This window comes from Camelus dromedarius, chromosome 14, assembly GCF_036321535.1.
Source record: "Camelus dromedarius isolate mCamDro1 chromosome 14, mCamDro1.pat, whole genome shotgun sequence".
Taxonomy (NCBI): Eukaryota; Metazoa; Chordata; class Mammalia; order Artiodactyla; family Camelidae; genus Camelus; species Camelus dromedarius.
Window position 1 is genome coordinate 14,530,252 of NC_087449.1, and position 20,668 is coordinate 14,550,919.

Genomic DNA, 20,668 nt, shown 5'->3' on the forward strand with positions numbered 1-20,668 from the left:
AAAATAAAAATAAAAACAATTTGAGGGCTCCCTCTCAAAAAATGCATGGCTAATTATAATCAGCAAAAAAGCATTATTATATCCTTAAAAAGTTTGTTTTATTTCTAAAAAAAAACAGAAAAAATGTGCTCAAGTAATTAAATTACCTGCAATGTCATCTACAATCTCCGTATATGTTCTTCTAGCTATGTCAAGAAATTCATTTATGTTCGACCTCACTGCATAGCACTTCTGAGTCCTCATGTTCAGGCATCCTTTCATGTACCTCGCATCATCATTAATTACTGTTTTAATCTTGTCAAGTATAATTCCAAACCTAAAAAAGAACATTGTAGGCAATAAGACCGTCGATTATTTTAATGTACAATTTGAATAATAGTTAATGATAGCAAATAACATGTTTTCTTAAAAATCATTGTTGAAAATTATTTTGAAAATAGTTAAGCAAAATACATATTTAAAATTAATTAGGACTGTGGCCGTGTCAATTTTAAACTACTCTGTCAGTCTTAACTATTCTCCTAAAATAACATGGGACCACCAAGGACAATCTCACAACTGCTAATAAACAGATCTCTCAAATCATACATAGTGTCTGTGAGTATAAAATATATCCCTGAATCACTGTTTTAAAAATTCTAGCTTCATGTTCATTGACTCAACAAACATTTACTTATACCATGTAGCAATAATTGTGTTAGATGCAGTGATTCAAAGAAGGATTAACATACAGTCCTTGCCCTCAGTTGGGGCAAGGGAGACTAAGCGTATTATGAGACAGTATAAGAAGAACCTTACAACTGTCAGTGTGGATCATGTAAACCAGAAGTCTAGTAATACCTATTTTTCTAATTTTTATTTTATTCTGTCCTGTATTTTATTTGTAATTAATTCTATTTTACTATTAACCTCATTTCCTGGCTTCACACAAAGTGTAGAATCTTGAATCAATAAAGTAACCATTTTTAAGTATTACAAGTCTTTTTGGTCAAGAACCAAGGTGCCACTGCTAAAAACAATATTAAAATTAAACTGCATTTAGACCTTATGCAGTATTCATATAGACTATTTTTTGGTTACATTAGGTCTTTCATGATTAAGCAAAAGAAAATAATATATTCTTATACTTGCAAGTCTTTCCACAGAGAAAAGCTAAAAAAAGAAACATTAAAATTGCATATGATTTCAATTTTAATGCTATTCTAATTAATTATAGCCATTAACACAAATACTCAATGTGCTATTATCCTATTTATTGGTATTTATAAGATGCAATGTACAATTAGATTTCTGATGAACAGTTTAAAGTTTCTGTTAAAACTCAAGGAATTGTTGTATAGAAAACAATTAAAGTCCTTAAAATCAGTTATGATCAGGAAGAATGGAATAATCTGCTATTTTATTAACAGCTGAATGACAGAGACCTCTTATCTTCCAAGGAACCACAGTAAGCTCTTAATAAAGGTGTGTTACAGTTCTTCAGAGCAATCTATTAAAGAATAAAATAAAGATAGTTAAGGATAATAAATTATGACATTATTCAAATGCAGCATTTTACATTTGTTTAATACTTTATAGTTTATCAAGTGATTTCTTGCTTCATCTTCTCCTTTGTATACTCATAAAAGAAATTTCAGATATGTGAAGACAGAATATATCTGGCCCATTTTCAAGATAAAGAGCACATGGTTAATAAGTGGCATCCACTGCTCTACTGTGACTTATTTTTCTTGTCTTCCAACTAACCATTAACACTAAACTATTTATTAGTGGTAGGTACTTAAACAGCTATCATTGTGCACTGAGATTACTCTACACATAATCCCAAAATCTGGGTTAAATATAAATTAAATTTAAAGAATATCTTATATATTTGTAAACAGAGCAACTTCAACACTCTTATACGGCAAAAGTAGGGATTTTATTTTGCTTAATGGAAACTATGAATGGGCACTATTTGAATAAACAGAAAAGAGGAGACAACATAGATAACCTGACATTTTAGCTCCTATTTTAGTTTGCTATGAGGTAATGCTAACATTTTAGAAAAATAATATTTATATACCAATAAAAGCTAGAATTCATAGAAGCATAAAGAAAAACATTTAAATCACTCATAATTCTACCACTCTTCCAAAGATAAATACTCTAAGTATTATGGTACATTTCCTTTTACTTTTTCAAATCAAAAATTTTATATTATTGCATGCTCCTTTTCTTTCCTACTTAATTCTACACGACAAGCATCAGAAAGTTCTCATAGTTAAAAAAAATTAGTAAGTCATAATATTCCACCTGTGGGAAGCAAAGAGTCTCTCCCCATAATTATTGGAGTTCTACACTACTTACACTAATAGAATATAAACAATGCTGAAACAACCATCACTGGACATAAATCTTGGTCAACACCTCTTAGCAGTTCTTTTGAACAGATTTCTAGAAATAGTATTACAGCATCAAAACATATATGTTGCAAAACATTCCTGTAAGGTATGTACAATTTGTACTCCTCCCAGCCATCTATGAAATTGTCTACCTCTTTTGTTCTCTCATTAGCAGTAAGTTGCATCCATTAAGGAAAAAAACTTTGCTTTTTTGACAGATGAAAACTATGGTTTTAATTTGCAGTTCTTTGACTAAGAATGAAGTTGAACATTTTTAGTATTATTTAATGACCACTGATTTTCTTTTTTTTTATCATGTTCCATATTTCTACTGGCATTCCAGTATTTTCTTATCAATTACATGATTTCTATGATGATAGAAATTAACAGTTTGTCTGTTATGTGTTATAATTTTTTCCTAATTTTCTTTGGCTTTTACTTTGCCTTTTACATACCAGAGTTTGAAATATGTGTTTCATCAAATCTACCAGTTTGGGGGAATAATTTATTATACTTTTTTCATTCTAAGAAAGATGACAACACTTTTGAAATCTTGCCAAATTGTGTTCATTATATATATTTATTAGAATGGACTCTATAACAAAATTCTTCCACATTTTCATTATTTTTTCTTTTAAAAAAATCAGTTCTTTTTATCTTTTAATTGAAAAAAATTTCAATATTTTGAATCATGTAGTATTTTAAAATAGATGAAAAAAATCACCATTTTTAATCATCAGAGTTACTTCAGGTAAGAGTCATTAATAAATGCCAAATTCAATTGGTGAAAGTTTGATGAGGAATAGTTACACAGTCTTAAGGTATCTCTCCACACATTACATACATATAACTTTACAGTGAAGTAACTGATTAAAGTTAAGATCACAAGAAGGGAATAATGACATGTGCCTCCTGATGTTCTATACTGAGAAGGATACAACATTGCTTATTTGGTACTACTGCCAAACATGTATAAGCTGAATTTAATCATGGGAAAACAATCACACAAATGGAGGAATATCCTATTAAAAAACTGACCCTTACTCTTCAAGATGTCAACATTATGAAAGAGAAAGAAAGGCTGAGAACTTTTCAGTTTAAAGAAGTATAAAAAAAATTACATTAAATATAATGCATGGTCCTGAATTGGACCCTGTATCAGGAAAAAGAATTCCATAAAGAACATTATTAGGACAATTGGAAAAGTGTGAATATGAGCTATACATAATATACAGCTGGCCCTTGAGCAACATGGGTTTGAACTGCATGGGTTCACTTACAGGTGGATTTTTTTCAGTAGTAAATACTACAGTACTACACTATCTGTGGTTGGATGAATCCACAGATGCAGAACTGCAGATACGGAACAACTGTGGATATGGAGGAACTGGGTATATAAAGAGCCAACAGTATGTTATATATGGAATTTCTACTGCACGAAGTTGGGTTGCACCCCAACCCCTATGTTGTTCAAGAATCAACTGTAATAGTATTGTACCAATGTTAAAAATCCTGAATTTTAAAATTGTATTGTGGTAATACAAGAGAACACCTTTGTTCTTAGGAGATATGCACCTTAGTATTTAGGTACTGAAACTTATTCTCAGATGGTTCAGTAAGAGTAATAATAAGGACCATAGTATGTGTGTACATGTAAAAAGAGAGAATATGGGAATTAATTATTCTATTTTTGCAACTTTCCCTAAGTTTGAAATTTTTTCAAAACAAAAAGTTTTTAAAAAACTGATATTAGACATGTTTTATACAATATACACACATATAAATTACCTTTAAGGGATCCACAAGTTCCAAGGTGTGTTTTAGGTATATTAAATTCGTTATCTTTGATTCAGCTGCATTAACCTATCAAGATAAAAATTCAAATGTGTACACCATAAACATTTAATACATGAATGGGTTTTCCTCTTGAACATTTCACACTTATCACAGTCTATTCACTTTTATTTATCAGTCTAAACAGGATAACAGCCTAGACAATGGTTATAAATTCCTGTCCCATCATGGTAAGTCTGATGCACTAGTCTCCTGTAAGTCTGACAGTAAGAGTTCACTTCATGTATCCAACTTTCATTTCTATTTCAACCCTGTGGGTACAGCTTAACCCATAGTAGCAACAGGAGATACAGTTCAATACTGAGCAGCACTAAGAGACTAAGATTAATTGAAAAAGACACAAAAGGTATTTGTGAATGGATGGTATTTGAAAAACTGAATCCAATGAACAGTACATATATGTAAATTTTCAAATGGTTTTATCTCTCTTCCTAGAATAAAGTTTGTTTATCGCCCCCCCCCAAAAATAGGAAAGAAAGAAAGAAAGAAAGAAAGAAAGAAAGAAAGAAAGAAAGAAAGAAAGAAAGAAAGAAAGAAAGAAAGAAAGGAAGGAAGGGAAAGGGAAGGAAAGGAAAAGGAAAAGGAAAACTGAATCCAAATTTCTCAGTTACAGAAAAAGATGAATTTTCCTCACTGGTTCTTGTTTGTACAAATAAAATAATTCTCATAATTCCAGTGGTCCAAACGAATAGTTTTTCAAAATAAAGCAAGTGTCAATAAAGTTTAAAAGACCCATATTATAAAACATGCATTCTTTGACTACTGTGGAACTAAATTATAAATCAGTAACAGAAAGATATCTGGAAAGCTCCTAAATATTAGAAACTAAATAATACACTCGTAATTAACCCACAAATCAAAGAAGAAATCAAAAAGGAAATTAGAAAGCATTTTTAACTTTTTGAACAAAAAAGAAAGCACAACATATAAAAATTGTGAAGTATAGCTGAAGTATTGCTCAGAGGGAAATTTATAGAACTAAATACCTGTATTAGAAAAGAAAAAAAGTCTCAAATCAATGACCTCCACTTCTACCTTCACAACATCAAAAAAGAAGAGCAAACTAAGCACAGAGTAAGCAGAAGAAAGAAAATAAAACTAATAAAAGCAGAAATCAATGAAACAGAAAGCGGGGAAAAAAAGAAAGAAAAATCAGTAAGGTCAAAATCTGGGTTCTTGAGAAGACCAATAAAATTGACAAGCTCTAGCCAGACTGACTAACAGGAGGGAAAAAAAAAAGAAAATATTCAAGTTACTAACATCAAGAATGTGAGAGGTATAGCACTAATAAACAACAAATATAAAAAGGATAATAAGGAAGTTACTATGAATAATATCATGCCAATTGGGTGAAATGACAAAGTCTTTGAAAAATACAACCTACTAAAGCTCATTCAAGAAGAAACAAGTAACCTACATAGCATCATATCTATTTAAGAATTTATAATCAAAAACCTTCTTACAAAGAAAATTCCAAGTTTCAATGGCTTCATTTGTGAATTCTACCAAGCATTTAAGGAAGAAGTAATACCAGTTCTATACAAACTCTATGAGAAAACTAGAGAGTAAAGAATGTCTCTAACTTCTTTTTATGAAAACAATTTTATATCAGACATCAGTTGTTCTAGGTTATCTCTCAATTGTATATATTGAATTTAAAGGTGTTTCAATTATTTAAGGAAATTTCCAGTTCTGTGCCTGCCCAACAGCCAAAACTTTTCCATCTAATGTTTTTATTACAAGTGAACCTTAAGAGTGTTATCTCTACAATACAGAAAGGCTTCTTAAACATAGATAAGCCTTCAGTGCATTTGCAAAATAGTCAAATTTTAAATCAAATTTTACTGATGTACAAAATTTCTTTCCTTTTTTAAGCACATGAGCAAAAATATACAGGTGACCCTTGAACAACATAGATTTCAACACTGAGGGTCCACTCCTACATGGATTTTTAAAAAATTTTTATACATGGATTTTATTCAATAAATACAGTACTCCACAATCCACAGTTGGTTCATTCTGCAGACACACAACCATCGGGTGCAGAAGGCTGACTGTAAAGTTACATATGAGTTTTCTACTGCAAGGGAGAGGTGGGTGCCCCAACACCTCCATTATTCAAGAGTCATCTGTACATGTATTTCATTAAAATAAATATTTTTCAATTCACCTTAAATGAAAGAATGAAAACCATCTATTATTTTCTTTATAGAATGTGCCTATAAGCACTAAGTATTTAAATTTGAAAAATATCCAAAGACTTTATTTCATTTTTAAAGGTTAAGCATATTTGAAAACTAATCAAACTTCACATAAAGATCACCTTTTAAGAGCATCTATAATCTTTGCATCTAACATAATTTTCACCCAATTATTTATTAAGCAAATATTATTACAATCTAAGTTTTTAAATTATATATAAAATCTTTAAGTAAATATTTGATTAATGAAAATATGTCAATTCCTCAACTAAGAAACTTTCAATTTCAATCATATCATATATGATAACACACTGGGGGAAAAAAGTTTCTTTTAAAGAGGCATAAAAATACTCCAGATATTAAAAATGAAGTACTTTTCTGAAAGATTTTCATATTTTCCAACTGTTACATCACATTAAGACAAGTTATATCACATAATGTATAATAATATAACATATAATGTATACATAAACATACCGTGTCTTGCTTTGGAATTTGGACTAAAACAGAAAGAAGCTGCTCTGTATCAAGAAATCTTGCTATAACTAAAACAAACAAGCAGAAAATGAGTATTTAAACTTTATGTTACAGTTTACAATATAGACTATATAAAATATTATCTTCAAATAATAAAACAGAACAGTTTTACCTGCAAATATTATTTGTTTTAATCATCTTTATCTATCTTACATTTACCAGGAAAAAAAATAGTAAATTCTAGTGGGCTTTTCTTAATTTTGATTACTCCACCCTGTTGGAATCATCCAACAAAACATGCACTTAAGATACAGTAAGGTAAGTGCCATAACAAGATCCTATAGGCAACATGTAATAAAGACACCTAACACAACTCACTGTAGTCTCACAGAGTCAGAGAGGCTTCCAGCAGAAGGAACATTTAAAGTGGAACGGTAAATGATGAATGGCAGTTAGCTAAAGAGGAGCTTGGGAGAAGAGGTTGCAAGGAAGGAAGAAGAAAGATTCTAAACAAATACTGCAGAATGCAAAAGTCAGAATGTGGGAGGCACAAAAAGAGACACAGATCAATGGAACAAAATACAGAAGTCAGAAAAACTCACACACATGGTCAATTAATCTACAACAAAGGAGGTAAGAATACACAATGGGGAAAAGATAGTCTCTTGAGTAAGTGGTGCTGAGAAAACTGGACGGCTACATGTAAAAGAATGAACTTAGAACATTTTCTTACATCATATACAAAAATAACCCCAAAATGGATTAAAGAACTAAGTGTAAGACCTGAAACCATAAAACTCCTAGAAAGGAGAATACTCTTTGACATAAATCGTCAATATTTTTTTGACTCCTGTCTCCTGAGACAAAGGAAATAAAAATAAAAATAAACAGATGGGACCTAGTGAAACTTAAAGCTTTTGCACAGTAAAGGAAACCATCAAAAAAAGAAAGGACAACCTATTGAATGGGAGAAAATATTTGCAAATGATATGACTGATAAGAGGTTAATATCTAAAACATATAAACAACTCATACAACTCACTGTATGAGCAAAACAATCTAATTAAAAAATGAGCAGAAGACCTAAATGGACATTTTTCCAAAAAGACATACAGATGGCCAAAAAGCACATGAAAATATGCTCAACATCACTAATCATCAGAGAGATGCATATCAAAACCACAAAGAGATACCTTCACACCTGTCAGGATGGTTATCATCAAAAAAGCTACAAAATAACAAATACTGGCAAGGATATGGAGAAAAGCAAACTCTTGTACACTGTTGATGGGAATGTAAATTGATGCAGCTACTATGGAAAACAGCATGAATGTTCATCAAAAAACTAAAACTAGAACTAGCATATGATCCAGAAATTCTACTCCTGGGTATATATATCCAGTGAAAACAAAAACACTAATTCGAAAAGATACATGTACCCCAATGTTCACAGCAGCACTGCTTTTTTTAATTTTTAAAATTTTTTATTTAAAGTGTAGTTGATTTATGATGTTTCAGGTGTACAGCAAAGCAATTCAACTATTTATATATATATAAATAATTATATAAACACACACATACATATATATACTTTCCGATTCTTTTCCATTACAAGAAACTGAATACAGTTCCCTGTGCTATACAGTAGGTCCTTGCTGTTTATCCCCTCTCCTTTTTCCCTTCCCCTTTGGTAACCACAGTTCATCTTCTATGTTTGCAAGTCTATCTCCGGTTTGTAAATAAGTTCATTTGTATCATTTTTTAGATTCCACATAAAAGTGATATCACATGATAATTTGCCTTTCTCTGACTTACTTTACAGAATATGATAATCTCTAGGCCCATCCCTGTTGCTGCAAATGGCATTATTTCATTCTTTTTTATGTCTGTGTAGTACTCCATTGTGTGTATGTGTATATAACATATATATTATATGCATATATAATATGTTATATATACACATATACCACATCTACATATATATATATATTATATATAAAATATATATATTATATATATACACACACACACATATACCACATCTTTATCCAGTCATTTGTCGATAGACATTTAGGTTACTTCCATGTCTTGGCTATTGTAAATAGTGCTGCTATGAACATTGGGGTGCACGTGTCTTGTCAAATTATAGTTTTCTCTGGATATATGCCCAGAAGTAGGATTTTTGGATCACATGGTAAGTCTATTTTTAGAGTTTTTAAGGAACCTCCATACTGTCCTCCATAGATATAGAGAACAAACTAGTGGTTACTAATGGGGAAAGGGAGGAGCAGAGGGGCAAAATGGGGGTAGGGGATTAAGAGGTACAAACTATTACGTACAAAATAAAAAAAGCTACAAGGATATATTGCACTGCACAGGGAATATAGCTATTATTTTATAATAACTTTCAATAAAGTATAATCTATAAAAATTTTCAATCATTATGTTGCACACCTGAAACTAATATCATAAATCAACTATAATTCAATGAAAATAAACTAAACTAAAAAAAAATTTTTAAAGCCAGAAAATGAGAGAAGACATGTTCAAGTAACTAAAAGTTCAATGATACTAGAAGGCAGAATGGAAAGTGAGGAGTAACAAGACATTATTGTGGGAGACGGCAAAGAAACAGCCATACAGAAGAGTCTGGATTTTATCCTAAAAATAATAAGAAGAGATTAAAGGATTTTATGCAAGTGGGTATGTGGCAGCCCCCCAAAGATGTCCACATCCTAATCCCTGGAACCTGCAAACATGTTACCTGGTAAAAGGGACTTTGAAGATGGGATTAAATTAAGCATCTTGAAATGGAGAGATTATTCTGGATTGTTTGTTAGTCCCAAAGTAATCACAAAGGTCCTCATAAGAGAGAAGCAGGAGGATCAGCCAGAGAGAGAAGAAATAAGGACAAAAGCAGAGGTCAGGAAGCAGAGAGGAAACTATTCTGCTGCTTTGAAGATGAAGGAAGGGCCATGAGCCAAGGGATGCAGATGGCCTCTAGAAACTGGAAAAGGCAAGAAAACAGGTTCACCACTAGAGGCTCTCGAAGAAACGTAGACCTGCTAACACACTGCTTTTAGCCCAGTAAAACTGACTTCTGACTTCCAGAATTGTAAGATAATAAATTCATGCTGTTGTAAGACACTACATTTGTTACATCAACAACAGGAAATTAATAATTAAAGAGTAATATGCTCAAATTTATATTTTCAAAAGACCACTCAGGCCGCAATATAGAGAACAGACTCTAAAGAACAAGACTGGAGGAGAAAGGCTAAATAGGAAGCTGCTGCAGCACATCAGATAATGGATATTTGGTACCCTGGGCTGGAGCAGCAGTACTGATAACAGAAGCTAATATATGCAAGAGCTACACAGAAGAGATTTTGCAGAATTTGATGATTAAAGCCAGGGAAGTGAAGTATCAAGAATGACTTCCAGGTATCTGGTTTGGTAAAAAGCTTGTACGTAGAGCCATTCACTGAAATCAGAAGGGACTGATTTAGAAGAGAAGACGTCATACTTTGGACACATTAAATTTGAGATGCTGAGGAGCATCTCTCAGTGCTCAGTAGGCAGTGAGACATACGCAGCTGAAGGTCTGTAGAGATACCTGGGCATGAAATATAAATTTGGAAGTTATGGATATATGAATGGTAACTACAAAACCAGGAAGGTGGGTGAATCATATAATAAGACTATATAGGGTAAAAAGACAACTTAGGACATAATTTTGAAGAGCCATAGCATTTAGGGAATGAGCAAAGGAAAACAAGCCTAAAAAGAAGTCTTTCTCTCTCCCATTTGATCAATACAGAGTTTTTGGAGGACATTCCAAGATAGTACACAGTCCTGTAGTCTATTTGGAAATCATAAAGATAATATTTCAAGGGAGATACCCTGTTGGTTTTGATTGGATAGACATATAAACTTTTAAAAGAAATAAGTGATAGAGCTTAAAAAAAAAAAAAACCCAAAGAAGTAGGAAGACAATCAGGAGCAAAGAATGGCAGTAATTCAATAAGATTTTTTCAGCAGTACCACAGAAGCTGGATTTCACGTAGGAGAACTGATATGTGTCCATTAAATTTACCAATTGGTAAATTTGACCAACTGAGACTATGGGTGAGTGTTTTAGGCTGGGTTCTCCAGAAGCAGAACTCTGAGATGAAGATTCTTGTGCAAGTGATTTATTAAGAATATACTTCTAAGAGAAACCAGTAAAGAAGAAAAAGACAGGAAAGGGGACAAAGCCACGCAGAAGTATAGTTTCAGGTGAAGTCCCGTGGAAGGTAATTCCAACCAATCCTGTAGAAGATTTCTGGACTTTTAAGTTGCATTCATGATTTTTGCCAAATCAGTGTGAGACAGCTGGACCCTGACACTCCCACACCATTCAGTCATTTAAGAGCCACGAAGCACTTCTGGCACTCTGTGCTTGAGAGCAAAGTGCTCTAGGAGCCTGAGGGCAGGAAAGAGTCCAGGTGCAAGCCATTAGAAGCAAACGCTCACAGAGCAGGGAGAGGCACACACAGAAAGGTAAAAGAGACCGAGGAAGATCTGGACAGAGAACCAACAACATCTGCTAAGGTGACCTTGACAAAATCAATCTCATTGCAGTGGTGAGCACAGAAATAAGACTGCAGCAGACTGAGATGTAGTGATGAAGAGAAGATAATGTATGCCAAGAATCTGCTTTTCACCAAGTTTGGCAATGAATGGGAGAAGAGAGATGAGGTGTTGCTGTGAACAAGGGTTACCAGTTATTAGTGACCTTTTTGTACCTTTCCCAAAGTCTCACTAAATACATAGGAATATATGGAGAAAATTAATATACTCAACAACATTGGAAATGCAGAGTTATAGTCAATATAAGGCCAAATACTTGAATTATACTAATTTAAAGGTATTTAGAATTGGACTGAGGAAAATATTTAGGCTATAAACGCCTTCTAGATTTTCATGTACCACTTCGGTTTAGACTACCAGAACAACAGGTAGGGAGGTTGAGGGACTGGGGGTATAGAAGACAGAACAAGCTGCTAGAAATCAGGAATTAGACTAGGATCAGTGCATATAAACTGTCTTTCCACCTACAGATTTAAGAAGAAAATTGCACTGCCATGCCAGTGAACAAATAGCCAGGTGCCAAGGGCAATTCTTTTATCTCATGTTATGAGTTGGATTGTGTCTGCCAGAAAGAAATTTTGAAATACTAAACTCTGGTATCTGAATGCGACCTTATTTGGAAATTGGATCTTTGCAGAAGTAATCAAGTTAAGGTAAGATCTTTAGGATGAGCCTTAATCCAACATGACTGGTATCTTTGTAAGAAGACAATGTCAGGGAACTATATTCAATGGCAAACTGTAATGAAAAAGAATATGGAAAATATAGATACATACGTATAACTGAATCACTATGCTGTACACCAGAAACTAATAACAACATTATAAATTAACTATACTTCAATTTTAAAAAGTTAAAAAAATGTATTTTTTAATAGTTTATATTTGTAAAAGTGATAAATGATATTCATTTACCTGACTGAAGTCCAAAAAAGAGTTCTTCATCTTGAAGCAGTTCTTGAACACAATCTAATCTCATGTTAATGGTTTCAACATCAACTAGAGGTTCTAATATATTAGAACGAAGTCTTCTACTTCCTCCAGGAGTCTTAGTATAATTTAGAACACCAAAGAGTGTGTGATTACTCCTTTGAAAACATAAGTTAGGAAAATTTCATTATGTATACAAAGGAAAACCCAAGAAAACTGCAATTTAACTTTCAAAATAATCCTGTAATCAACAGTAGTGATTCTCCAACTTTAATACACATACAGATCACATGAGAATTCTGACTCAGTAGGTCGGGGATGAGGCCTGAGAATCTACATTTTGAATAAACTCCCAAGTATGCTGTCAATTAGTGAAGCACACTTTGATTAACAAGACTCAACTGTATCTTTTTTGCAGTTAGTTAATGGCTTTTTTGCATAGACCAGCTACAATACTCAGACTAATATAAAATAATCTAGTCCATGGCATTCCGTCAATAATAGCAAGATAGCAATAATATATCCTTAAAGGGGGACACATCTTTTACATTGATAAAATGAGTATTTATTATAATCAATCTGTTCTAACATAAGAAGTTGAGAATTGTAAGTAAGAGAAAGAAAGAAAATCATTTCAGGTACAGAGTCCTGTTTATTAAAAACAAACAAACAGGACTCTACAGAGAATGAAAAGGAGGGCTACTTTAGTTAGGCTGGTTGAGAAAGACCTGTGTGTGTGTTTGGCAGTTTAGTTAAGAAAGCGTCCATTTGACAATGATGAGATGGGGACAACGATACCAATGATGGTGAGAAGAGCTAACACATACTGAATACTGAGTATGTTCCAGGCATTATTTTAAGCACTTTACATATATTAACTTATTTAATTCTAACAATAATGGTAATAGATGCTATTATTAACCACATTTTATAAGGGAAGAAACTGAAGCACAACGAAATTAAGTAACTTGTCCAAGGTTTCCAAGTAAGCGAACAGTAAGAAAAGAGTTACCAGTTTAAAAAGGCCAGAACAGTAATTTAAGCCCAGGTAGTCTTTCTGGCTCCAGAACCAGAAAGAATATCAAAGCTGATGGAGGACTGCAAATGAGGGTAAGAATGAAGGGAAATGAATGAGTAAGATGACAGAGATCAGGACACAGAAATCCTTGTAGGCCATAGTAAAGAGTCTGAATGCTTTTCTAAATGTAATGAGAGCACTGGAAGATTTTAAGCAGGAAACTTTCAAGATCTGATTTTTGTTTTAAAAGGATTATATTCTGACCACTAGGTTGGGAATAGGAGAAGAAGAGAGACAATTTAGGGGCCATTATACTATATCGTAGTCCAGGCTAACATGATGGAGATATGGGTTAGGATTGCAGCCTTGGAAATGGTAAGAAGTGATCCAGAACAGGCGCATACTCTAAAGGTTGAGTCATCAAGAGGATTTACTGATACACTGAATCTGGGTGAAGAGAGGAAGGGAAATAAGAATGTCTCTTAAATCATCAAACTACCAGATTTTCGATACATCAATTTAAACATTTTTTTAGGGAACTACTCAAATCAAGTCCTGGCTGGGAGTAAGGCGGTGGTTCATCATAGGTACAGAACAGGCACAGTTCTTTTACTTTTTGAGAACTTGGCTTCTGCAGGAACAAAGGAAGTGAGGAGCACACCTAAACTTGCCATTTGCTATATAGAAATCAATGAGTGAAACATTATATGGAACAGGTGACAAATCCTTAGAAGCATTAGAGGTATTCAGATAGCTCACTAGGTAGAATATCCACCTTTTAACCTAATATTCTTAGGTTCAAGTCTGTGAAAAGACCTCAACTTCTTTCAACTGTAATATGAACACCTAGAGGGCAAATATCCTATCATTTAACATACAGCAGGAAATCAAGCAATGTTTGGCAATAATAACGGTAAATAATGATTAACTATGGAATGTGACGAAGTAAAACTGAATATGAAACACTGTAATAATTACCAGCCTTACTGATTTTCTGTTACCCAATGTTATTTTAACACAGAAAGTCAATGGCAGAGTACTTTTTCCAATATTATTTTAACTCTTTTTTCTAGCAATAGAAAAAATATTACTTATTCACTAAGTTGAGAAGGAATAACTACAATTAATTATAAACTCCTTAAAAAGATTATAATTTTAGACCATCATTATTCGACAGAACTGCAAAGGTGTTGAGGTTACTCTACTGATGGATAATGAAAAGCAGTGTATACAGCACTGCTCCTACCTTTACTAAAAGTAGTACCAACAGTTATCTAGATAGATCTAAACTGTTCCTGAAGATTAAAGTAAATAATAAAATTAGATATTTTGGGCTTCTAAGTTTGCAAGAGTAAATACTGTCTGGAGATTTCACAAAATGGAAAGTGAAGCCAAGATAAGAATGCATAAAGCGACAAATATTTAAACACTACGGCTTTCAAATCGGTACTGAGTACATTAAGGTTTCCACTGTCTAAAGTACTCTTTATTCTGTTCAATACTCTTAATACTAAAGTTTATAGTCATTTTAAGTTTATCCCTTTCATTGATATCTGAAGTTACATGTAATTACTGAAAGCTGAGATTTTTCTCTAAGATTACTTGTTCCCACCTTGCACTGTACCAAACTAGCTTCTAGCTTCCCTACATGTACCATATTGCTGTGTTGAAAATCATGCTTTCAAGACTTTGTTTTTCACTGTCTTATCACCTTTTCTACTTCTTTATCTGGGTAACTTCTATTTATACTTCAAAACTTATGTCAGGTATTATCTCCTCTAGAAAGCCTTTCCTAATTACTCCCCTTTTACCCCTTTACTAAGCCCAACTACCTTTCTTAGGATCCCATCACTTTTTACACAAACTTTCATACCACTATACAGTCATCCTTCCATATCTGCAGGGGATTAATTCCAAGACCTCCAGCGGATACCATAATCTGCAGATGCTTAAGTCCCTTATATACTATGGCCTAGCACAGTCGGCCCTCCATACCCACAGGTCCCACATCCGCAGATTCAACCAATTGCAAGGTCCCTCAGATACTGAGGGCCTGGTGTTCTTAGCACATGTTAATGATACTGTGATACTATGTGTCTCCTCCTCCAGGCTGTAATTCCTCAAGGAGAAAAACCATGACTCACTAATTCTCTGTACAAAATTGAACCCATATTAAACTATATGGTTTTATCCCTGCTGTAAACACTGCCACATGTTGATTACATTATCTTCTAATAACATTTTGATTCTAGATTAGGTATCCCACTAAGAAATCTATAAATACTCTATGTGTTCCTGCACACACATGTGTGCGTTTCCCCCTCTCTTTCGTGCTTACCGTCAGTATTCCTGGTACTCTAACTAAAGCTAATAATAAGCCAATAAAACAAGCAATCTAGTCATACACCAAAGACTAAGTGATTCAACTATTTTTACCTTCTCAAATGATTACAGATTTTCTGTATTTAATATTTTAAAACTGGCTATTTTAATTTTGTAGTATTCTGGATGCAATAACTTCTTTTTTATTATGGTAAAACATACAAAACACAAATTTTACCACTTTAACCATTTTAAGGACACAATTCAGACTATTAGGTATACTTGCAACATTGTTCAACCATTACCACCATTCATTTCCAGAGCTTTCTCATAATCCCAAAGAGAAATTCTGAATCCATTAAATAGTAACTCCCCTGTTCCCACCTCCCCCAGTCCCTCTACAAATTTGCCTATTCTAGGTACTTCATATAAGTGGGATGAAAATAATTTTCCTTTGTGTCTGTTATATTTCACTTAGCAGCATCTGTTCAAGGTTGATACATCTTGTGGCATTTATCAGAATTTCATTCATTTTTAAGGCTGCATGATATTCCATTGTATGTATACAACTTATTTTACTTATTCAGTCAGTTACTCGTTGATGGACATTTGGTTTATTTCCATCTTTCAGCTACTGCGAATAATGCTGCTATGAATACTTGTATGCAAGTATCTGTTTGAGTCCCTGCTCTTAATTCTTTGGGGTATATACCTAGAATTAGAACTTCTGGATCATGTGCAATGCTATGTTTAATTTTTTGAGGAACCACCATACTGTTTCTAAAATTGACTGCATCATTTTACATTCCCACCATAACTGGATTAGGATTCCAGTTTCTCCGCATCCTCACCATTGCTGATCTTCCATTTTACCTGATAATAACGATCCTAAGTGGTAACTTTGGTTTTCATTTGCATTTCCCTAATGACTAGTGATGCTGCACAGCTTCTCATGTGCTTATAGGCTCTTTGTGTACCTTCTTTGAAGAAGTCTCTGTTCAAGTCCTCTGCCTAGTTTTGAAATGGGCTATTGGGTTTTTTCTTGCTTAGTACAAATATATTTTTAAAACCAGTCTTTGGAGAAACATCTGAGCAGTTCAGCAACGATGGTACAATGATTAAAAATATGTTCCTTCAATATTTCACCAATGAATAATTTAAAGAAATGTAAACTATTCATATAAAAATATATTGATATTTTTAAGAAAAAAAACTGGATGATCTTACCTACTGTCTTGATTATTAATTAGTAATTCAAGGTTTTGGGCTGATGATGAATCTATCATGGCTGTCTGTTCACTACCCTGGAAACAAATCTTCAGTGATTTTGGTGCATAAACTGAATTTTGAATAAATTCAACATATTTTAATAAAGCTGCAACGGCTGCAAGGCAGTAATACCTGTAAAGTGACCAATGATACATCACTATAAATCTTTAGAATAAAAAAAAATTATTGCTATAAAAGGTACATTTATTTTATCTTAATATTAGGAAAATTAAAAATATTTGCATAGCATCACTTAAATTGAAAGGGGAAAAGCATACCAAGTGTTCCTTATTTTTGATAACTAGTTAAATAACCTCTAAAAATGTAAGTTGGATAAAAACAGACAATTTTCTGAAGTCTGAGACTTAAAGGGATATCAGACACCAATAAATCACATGTTAGAAGACAACATTCAATGGTAATTTGTGAAAATTTTTGATGTACCATTCCAAGTATGTATTCAAATAATATTGAAAAGTCTGAGAACTTTAAAGGTACAGTCAGGAAGTCCCAATGTATAGGAAAGTGTGTTTTCATCTTGGTGATGGCAGTTGCTGTGATTAACTCAGTAAACAAGTGGTCCAACCTGGCTCAAAGAAAGCATCTGTTTAGTATGTCCTAGAAATATCCATTCCAAAAATATCATTCCCTGTCTCATTCTGAATCTTTAAGAAGTAACAGGATAAAGTAACAAGAACACAGCTCTAACTGTGTTTCACTTCTGTGCCCTCACATTTCCAGTTTACTGTAGCTAGCTGAGCTTTTCACCCCACAGTAAATTGAACATCAACCATTAGGGCAATAGATTATGACAAATTTGGAGAAATTCTACGCAAATTAAGTTAGTCAGATATGCCTTACATAAAAATTTTAGTTAGCTATTTTATTATTTTAATAATTACTAAGCATGTTTTATGAGCTAGGCACTTTTCTAGGTGGTAGGGACATAACAAAGAACAAAACATTTTAAAAGACCTTGCCCCCCCGGAACACACACTAGAGATTTATTACTTCCCCTGAATCATACTTACTTGGACTGAACCTCCATTAGGACAGTACTGAATTCTGCTATACATAACTGTTCAATGTACTCTAATCCTTTTGTTTCATTGAAGTATTTTCTTTGGATAGTACTGAAATTAACATTCTGAAAAGAATTTTTAATTTCAAAATAAATTTTAAGTTTCATGCACTTGCCCGAAACTACTTTTCTAAACATATGCTAGTACACAAGTAGGTGGCTTAAATATTGTATAAAGTTTATTTTTCATTATTTATTATTTCCTAGAGTCAAATAAGTTATCTTAGTTACTCATAAAAAAGGAATGATGATCTGTCTTGCTTAGTGAATTATAGTAGTCTGTAGCTCTTATTAGGTCATACTCACAGGAAATTTAACTGAATCTTAAGTATAATAATAAAAAATAAACATACGAGTCTCTGCCTTCTACTAATTTTATTCTACAGCAACAGCAGCAACAAAGGTTTTACATCAGCCTCATATACTCTATCATAACTGAGAGAGGGTAAGTCTTTGTAATATACTAATTGAGAAAGACAAAAACACCAACTCCAGCTATCGAATCTATGAAATGCTATCTACATGAGATGAATTCGATTTATTTAGAATAAAGAAAAGGAGATAATGGAACTTTTTTAAAAAGAGCACAAAAAAAGCATGAAGTTGTGAAGTAAAAAGTCTGCCCACTTTGAATAAAAGTAATAAGCAAGAAGGATAATATAATAACAATGGACTGTGAAAGAGCTGTAAGACCAAAAAAAAAATCATAAGCAGGTAGAAAATTTGTTATATGCCAATATTGTTTGAACAGCTATCTCATTTAATCTTTACAATAACCTATAATATAAGTCTTGTATTAACTACAATTTTCCTGTAAGTCAAATTCTGAAAAGTCAAGTAACTCTTCTAGTATCATCTGATTGATACATGCCAGAGCTGAGACCTGAATTAAAATTTCTTTGACTACAAAGTCCATGCTCCTTCCACTTCATTTTGCTTCTTATTTACTTAAAGTCTTTTTATGGTAAATGTGATAATAATGATAATAATAATAATATTGATTTTTCCCTCTGCTTACAATTCATTTCCACCTAATACTTCTATGACTCTCTCCTTCATTCCCTTCAGGACTTTGCCCAAATGGAACCTCATAATGAGACCATTTCTGATTATCCTATATAAAATATCAATTCTCTAGGAGGCAGATCCTATTATTATCCTTATCTTATTGACAAAAAAAAACCCTAAAAACTGAAGCTTAAAGAGGTTAACTTGCACAAAGTCATTTAGAATCAGGATTTGAAACCAGAGCAGTGTGACTCCTCTACTCTTAAGCACCAGGCTATACTTACTGTCTTACATCTCAAGTGTAGTAAATATATGTTGCTTTCACCTTTGGAGGATTACCTGTCACAGTCCCCAGAGGGAGGCTAGAGTAGTAAGCTGTGAGATCATGCTGCCAGGGGAAGCTGAAATAATTCTGTAACACAGCTCAAACCCTCCTCAAAAAAAGTACTTGCTGATAACTGCTATCCCCTACAAGAATAAACTTTAATTTCAACTAGTCTGGCACCACAATAACTCATTTCCAAGGAGTTATACCTAAGGAAGTCCATGCTTTCTCAAAGGGTCTGCTTCCTATATACTCTGGGAAACCCCCTTATTACCTAAAACATTTTTCCTTTTGTTTAAAGTATTTCAAGGGTACAAGATCAAATAAATGGACTGTCTGTCATTTTTATTATATGTATTAATAATTCCTTAGCTGAAGCCTTGTATTTAGTGAGTACTTCAGGGTAAATATAAAGTTACTCAAATTATTGTTTTTAGAATATTATGGATATTAAATAAATAAGATCTTAAACATTACTATTGAGAATAAAAGTCACGTACCTTGAAATTTTCTGTGATCAGAGTAAACAACTTGGTTGAATTCCCCACAACACAAGCAGTATTTGACATTATTATTTCCAAAGGTGACAAAATTTTGAGTTTTGTGATCACCTAAAAATCATTTGAATAAACAATTTCTTAAATGTAAGCTTAGGATTCTCTAAAACCAAAAAAGTTTCATATTTTTCTGAGAGATAAGTACTTATAACTAATTCAGAGATTTAAAAAAACACAACTGTCTTAATTATAGATTTCAATTAAAATATATTTCTAATAGTGATATGTTAAACATATATCCTATAAAATCGTAAGTATGAAATATTATAAACATAGGCTATATTTTATTCACAATAGTTTGTATCAGCTCTAAGCCCCAAAATTAATTTGAACTTATCAGATATATATTTCTAAAGACTTTTTAAATTCTTCTACACAGTATTTTATCTACCTAGTATTTTATCTATCTATCCAGTATGTTTATGAAAAACAAATACATTCAATAGTGTAACTATGGTGATTCAATCAGTGTGGCCACACTGGTACAGCTTAGAAGTTGAAAAGTACAAAAACACAGATGAGAAATATCTGCTTTACGACTGACGTTTTTCACAACATAAGGTTTATTGCTTGGAACTATTCTAGACACAAATTCTCAATCAATATGCCAA

At 32.7% G+C, this 20,668-nt stretch overlaps 1 protein-coding gene across 1 annotated transcript in view; it reads right to left on the minus strand.

The window, feature by feature from the left end:
• The window catches only part of MSH4 (mutS homolog 4), a 53,922-nt gene that overhangs the window by 22,049 nt on the left and 11,205 nt on the right, over positions 1-20,668 (minus strand). Inside the window, exons 4-11 of the mRNA XM_010989044.3 lie at positions 20,001-20,111; positions 18,118-18,233; positions 17,045-17,218; positions 12,463-12,635; positions 6,917-6,984; positions 4,173-4,247; positions 1,425-1,489; positions 147-316 (exon numbers count right to left, since the gene is read on the minus strand). Of these exons, the coding sequence (XP_010987346.2) occupies positions 147-316; positions 1,425-1,489; positions 4,173-4,247; positions 6,917-6,984; positions 12,463-12,635; positions 17,045-17,218; positions 18,118-18,233; positions 20,001-20,111 (952 nt within the window). The remainder of the gene's footprint in view (positions 1-146; positions 317-1,424; positions 1,490-4,172; positions 4,248-6,916; positions 6,985-12,462; positions 12,636-17,044; positions 17,219-18,117; positions 18,234-20,000; positions 20,112-20,668) is intronic.